This window comes from Ammospiza nelsoni, chromosome 28 (assembly GCF_027579445.1).
Source record: "Ammospiza nelsoni isolate bAmmNel1 chromosome 28, bAmmNel1.pri, whole genome shotgun sequence".
Classification (NCBI taxonomy): Eukaryota; Metazoa; Chordata; class Aves; order Passeriformes; family Passerellidae; genus Ammospiza; species Ammospiza nelsoni.
In genome coordinates this window covers 1,475,048-1,481,217 of record NC_080660.1, presented here as the reverse complement: position 1 = coordinate 1,481,217, position 6,170 = coordinate 1,475,048, and the positions used below count along the sequence as shown (strand labels likewise).

Sequence of the window (6,170 nt, the reverse complement as noted above, 5' to 3'; positions counted from 1 at the left end):
TCGTATCCAGCTCCCCTGATAATGGAGATTTCTGGGGGGAATTCCACTTCTTCCACTTCTTCCCTTTTCCACATCCTGCTGGAAATGAGGAATTCCAAGATTCCTGATCCTCAAAATCCTGGATTTGAGTGAGGGGCTGGGATTTGGGTCTCCCCCTCCCTCTGTGTTAGAGTTGGGATAATTCCAGTTTTTTTCCCCCTGGATGAAGGAGAATTCCTGCTCCCAGATGATCTGGAAATGAGGAATTCCAAGATTCCTGATCCTCAAAATCCTGGATTTGACCTGGATTTGAGTGTGGGGCTGGGATTTGGGTCTCCCCCTCCCTCTGTGTTAAATTTGGGATAATTCCAGTTTTTTTCCCCCTGGATGAAAAAAAATTCCTGCTCCCAGATGATCTGGAAATCAGGATAGAAGATTCCTGATCCTCAAAATCCTGGATTTGACCTGGATTTGAGTGTGGGGCTGGGATTTGGGTCTCTCCCCTCCCTCTGTGTTAAATTTGGGATAATTCCAGGTTTTTCCCCCCCTGGATGAAGGAGAATTCCTGCTCCCAGATGATCTGGAAATCAGGATGGAAGATTCCTGATCCTCAAAATCCTGGATTTGACCTGGATTTGAGTGTGGGGCTGGGATTTGGGTCTTCCCCCTCCCTCTGTGTTAGATTTGGCATAATTCCAGTTTTTTTCCCCCTGGATGAAAAATTCCTGCTCCCAGATGATCTGGAAATGAGGAATTCCAAGATTCCTGATCCTCAAAATCCTGGATTTGAGTGTGGGGCTGGGATTTGGGTCTCCCCCTCCCTCTGTGTTAGATTTGGGGTAATTCCAGGTTTTTTCCCCCTGGATGAAGGTGAATTCCCGCTCCCAGTCCCTCGGGCTGGAGCTTTATTGCCGGAGCTGCTCCATCCGTCCGTCCATTCCCACTTTCCCTTTTCCATCCCCGGGGCTGCTCCTGGTCCCTGCGCCGCCCCCAGACCCCAAACCCCGGGCTGGGACCCACAGGGACATTGCCGGGCGTCCTCGTGCCACCAGCGGCGCTGGCACCTCGCTCAGGGCTCTTCATCCTCGTCCTGCTGCTCCTCCTCCTCCTCCTCCTCCTCCTGGGGGGGCTTCGGGTGGGAGAAGAATCCCAGCTGGGAAAGGGAATGGGAATGGGAATGGGGACCCGTCCCTCACGCTGGGGGTGACATTGCCACCCTCCCAAGGTGACATTGCCACCCTCCCAAGGTGGATGGCCCTCTCAAGGTGACATTGCCACCTCCTCCAGGGTGACATCATGGCCCTCACAAGGTGACATTACCACCCTCCCAAGGTGACATTGCCACCCTCCCAAGGTGACATTACCACCCTCCCAAGGTGACATTTCCACCCTTCCAAGGTGACATTGCCACCCTCCCAAGGTGACATTGCCACCCTCCCAAGGTGACATTGCCACCCTTCCAAGGTGACATTGCCACCCTCCCAAGGTGACATTGCCACCCTCCCAAGGTGACATTACCACCCTCCCAAGGTGGATGGCCCTCTCAAGGTGACATTGCCACCTCCTCCAGGGTGACATCATGGCCCTCCCAAGGTGACATTGCCACCCTCCCAAGGTGACATTGCCACCCTCCCAAGGTGACATTTCCACCCTTCCAAGGTGACATTTCCACCCTCCCAAGGTGACATTTCCACCCTTCCAAGGTGACATTGCCACCCTCCCAAGGTGACATTGCCACCCTCCCAAGGTGACATTACCACCCTCCCAAGGTGACATTGCCACCCTCCCAAGGTGACATTGCCACCCTTCCAAGGTGACATTACCACCCTCCCAAGGTGGATGGCCCTCTCAAGGTGACATTGCCACCTCCTCCAGGGTGACATCATGGCCCTCCCAAGGTGACATCATGACACCCCCCCCAACCCCTTAGGTGGCACCTCAGCCCTTCCCAAGGTGACAACGTGACCACGCCAGGGTGACACCGTGGCCCTCCCAAGCTGACACGGTGGCTCTCTCAAGGTGACATTGCCACCCTCTCGCAGAGTGACATCATGGCCCTCCCAAAGTGACAATGTGACCCTCTCAAGGTGGTATCACGACCCTCCCCAGGTGACAGTGACATTGTCACCCTCCCAAGGTGTCACACCATGTCTCCCTCCTCGGTGTCACCCCCACGACCAACCCAGGCGCCATCGTGACCCTCTCCAGGTGGCATTGTCACCCTCCCAAGGTGCCACCGTGCCCCCACCTTGATGTCACCCCAAGGTGCCACCGTGCCCCCCCCCCTTGGTGCCACTGTGTCCCCTCCCCTTGATGTCACCCCTCAGTGCCACCACGCCCCTCCCCTACCTCAGTGTCACCCCAAGATGCCACCATGCCCCCCACTGGTGCCACAATGTCCCCCCTCCCTCGGCGCCACGGTGCCCCCCCTCAGTGTCACCCTTCGATGGCCTCCTTGGTGGCACCTCAAGGTGCCACCATGATGTCACCCCTTGGTGTCACCCCTCAGTGCCACTGTGCCTCCTCCCTACCTCAATGTCGCCTCAAGGTGCCACTGTGCCCCTCTCCTTGACGTCACCCCTTGGTGCCACTGTGTCCCCTCCCTCGGTGTCACCCCTCAGTGCCCCCTCTCAGTGCCACCATGCCCCCTGTCAGTGCCACCGTGTCCCCTCCCTCAGTGCCACCGCTTGGTGCCCCCCATTTGTGTGACCCCTTGGTGCCACCGTGCCCCCTGTCAGTGCCACCGTGTCCCCTCCCCTCACTGCCACCGCTTGGTGCCCCCCATTTGTGTGACCCCTCGGTGCCACCGTGCCCCCCCTGGGTGTCCCCATTGTCCCCCCAGTGCCACCGCTCCCTCCCTCAGTGTCACCGCTTGGTGCCATGCTTTGTGTGACCCCTCGGTGCCACCGTGCCCCCCTCAGTGTCACCCCTCAGTGTCACCCCTCGGTGTCACCCCTCGGTGCCACCGTTTCCCTTCCCCTCGGTGCCACCGTGCCCCCTGTCAGTGCCACCATGTCCCCTCCCCTCAGTGTCACCCCTTGGTGCCACCGTGCCCCCCCTCAGTGGGACCCTTTGATACCTCCCTCGATGTCACCCCTCAGTGCCACCGTGCCCCCCTGGGTGTCCCCATTGTCCCCCCAGTGCCACCGTGTCCCCTCCCCTCAGTGTCACTGCTTGGTGCCGCGCTTTGTGTGATCCCTCGGTGCCACCGTGCCCCCCCCAGTGCCACCCCTCAGTGTCACCCCTCTGTGCCACCGTTTCCCTTCCCCTCGGTGCCACCGTGTCCCCTGTCACCCCTCGGTGTCACCCCTCAGTGTCACCCCTCAGTGCCCCTGCTCAGTGCCACCGTTTCCCTTCCCCTCGGTGCCACCGTGCCCCCTGTCAGTGCCACTGTGTCCCCTCCCCTCACTGTCACTGTTTGGTGCCCCCCATTTGTGTGACCCCTCGGTGCCACCGTGCCCCCCCCAGTGCCACCCCTCGGTGTCACCCCTCAGTGTCACCCCTCGGTGTCACCCCTCAGTGCCCCACCTCAGTGCCACCGTTTCCCTTCCCCTTGGTGCCACCGTGTCCCCTGTCAGTGCCACCATGTCCCCTCCCCTCAGTGTCACCGCTTGATGACCCCTCGGTGGCACCGTGCCCCCCTCAGTGCCACCCCTCAGTGCCACCCCTCGGTGTCACCCCTCAGTGCCCCTGCTCAGTGCCACCGTTTCCCTTCCCCTCCGTGCCACCTTGTCCCCTCCCCTCAGTGTCACCGCTTGGTGCCCCCCATTTGTGTGACCCCTCGGTGGCACCGTGCCCCCCCCAGTGCCACCCCCCGGTGTCCCCCCATTGTCCCCATTGTCCCCTCACCCTCCAGAGGCCGAGGCTGAGCAGGGCCAGCAGCAGGAGCCCCCCCAGGGCGCTGCCCCCCAGCACCCACAGGGACCCCGGGAGCCGCCGCGCCCGCAGCACCTCCAGCACCAGCTGCAGCAGAGGGAAACAAACGGGGGGAAACTGAATTGAGGGGGGCAGAATGGGAATTTGGGGGGGAAATGGGAATTTGGGGGGAAAATGGGGGAGAAATGGGGGAGAAATGGGGGAATTTTGGGGGGAAATGGGGGAATTTGGGGGAAATTTGGGGGAGAATGGGGGAATTTGGGGGGAAATGGGGGGAATTTGGGGGGAATTTGGGGGAGAAATGGGGGGAAAATGGGGGAATTTGGGGGAGAAATGGGGGAATTTGGGGGGAATTTGGGGGAGAAATGGGGGAATTTGGGGGGAAACGGGGGAAAATGGGGAATATGGGGGGAAATGGGGATTTGGGGAAATGGGGATTTGGGGGGGGAAATGGGGAATTTGGGGAGAGATGGGGGAATTTGGGGGGAAATGGGGGAGAAATGGGGGAGAAATGGGGGAATTTTGGGGGGGAAATGGGGGAATTTGGGGGGAAATGGGGGTATGTGGGGGGAATTTGGGGGGAAATGGGGGAATTTGGGGGAGAAATGGGGGAATGTGGGGGGGAATTTGGGGGAGAATGGGGGAATTTGGGGGGAAATGGGGGAATTTGTGGGGAAAATGGGGGAGAAATGGGGGAATTTGGGGGGAAATGGGGGAGAACTGGGGGAGAAATGGGGGAATTTGGGGGGAAATGGGGAATTTTGGGGGGGAAATGGGGGAATTTGGGGGAAATTTGGGGGAGAATGGGGGAATTTGGGGGGAAATGGGGGAAAATGGGGAATATGGGGGGAAATGGGGATTTGGGGAAATGGGGATTTGGGGGGGGAAATGGGGAATTTGGGGAGAGATGGGGGAATTTGGGGAGAAATGGGGGAGAAATGGGGGAATTTTGGGGGGAAATGGGGGAATTTTGGGGGGGAAATGGGGGAATTTGGGGGGAAATGGGGGAATGTGGGGGGAATTTGGGGGAGAATGGGGGAATTTGTGGGGAAAATAGGGCAGAAATGGGGGAATTTGGGGGAGAAATGGGGGAATTTGGGGGGAAATGGGGGAATTTTGGGGGAATTTGGGGGGAAATGGGGGAAAATGGGGAATATGGGGGGAAATGGGGATTTGGGGAAATGGGGATTTGGGAGGGGAAATGGGGAATTTGGGGAGAGATGGGGAAATTTGGGGGGAAATGGGGGAGAACTGGGGGAGAAATGGGGAATTTAGGGAGGAAATGGGGATTTGGGGAAATGGGGAATTTGGGGGGGGGAATGGGGGATTTGGGGAGAAAAATGGGGAATTTTGGGAGGGGAAAATGGGGAATTTTGGGGGGAAAAATGGGGATTTTGGGAGGGGAAATGGGGAATTTTGGGGGGAAAGGGGGAATTTGGGGGGAAAATGGGGGAATTTGGGGGAAATTTGGGGGAGAAATGGGGGAATTTGGGGGGAATTTGTGGGGAAAATGGGGGAGAAATGGGGGGATTTGGGGGGAGAAATGGGGAATTTTGGGGGTAAATGGGGAATTTTGGGGGGAAATGGGGAATTTTGGGGGTAAATGGGGAAATTTGGGGGGGGGAAATGGGGATTTGGGGTGAAAAAATGGGAATTGAGGGGGGAAATGGGGGATTTGGGGGGGAAAACGGGGGAATTTGGGGGTGAAAAATGGGAATTTAGGGGGGAAAATGGGGGTTTGGGGGGAAAGGGGGATTTGGGGGGAAATGGGCAATGTGGGGGAAAATGGGGATTTGTGGGGAAAGATAGGATTGAGGTGGAGAAATGGAATTTGGGGGGGAAATGGGAATTGGGGAAATGGGGAATTTGGGGGGAAATGGGGAATTTGGGGATAAAACGGGAATTCGGAATTGGGGGGATTTGGAGAAAATGGGGATTTGTGGGGGGAAGAAATGGGGAATTTAGGGGGGAAAATGGGGATTTGGGGGGAAATGGGAATTTGGAATTGGGGGGAGGATTTGGGGAAAATGGGGATTTGGGGAAAATGGGGATTTGGGGGGGGCAAACGGAGTTAGGAGGGAAAATGGGGAATTTGGGGAGAAAAATGTGAATTTGGGGGGAAAACGGGGATTTGGGAGGAAAAATAGGGAATTTGGGGGCAAGAACAGGATTGGGGTGAGAAAGGGGGAATTTGGGGGGAAAATGGGAATTTGGGGGAATTGGGATTGAGGGGGGGAAATGGGAAATTCGGGGGGGGAAAGGGAAATTAGGGGGGGAAATGGGGGATCTGAGGGAAAATATGGGGATGGGGGAAA

At 57.7% G+C, this 6,170-nt stretch overlaps 1 protein-coding gene across 1 annotated transcript in view; it reads right to left on the bottom strand.

Annotated features, from left to right (window-relative positions):
- Positions 1-895: 895 nt before the first annotated feature.
- ITGA10 (integrin subunit alpha 10) overlaps positions 896-6,170 on the bottom strand; it is a 28,536-nt gene continuing 23,261 nt past the window's right edge. The window contains 2 exon segments of the mRNA XM_059490263.1: positions 896-1,132; positions 3,829-3,942. Coding sequence (XP_059346246.1) covers positions 1,049-1,132; positions 3,829-3,942 — 198 coding nt within the window. The 3' untranslated portion in view covers positions 896-1,048.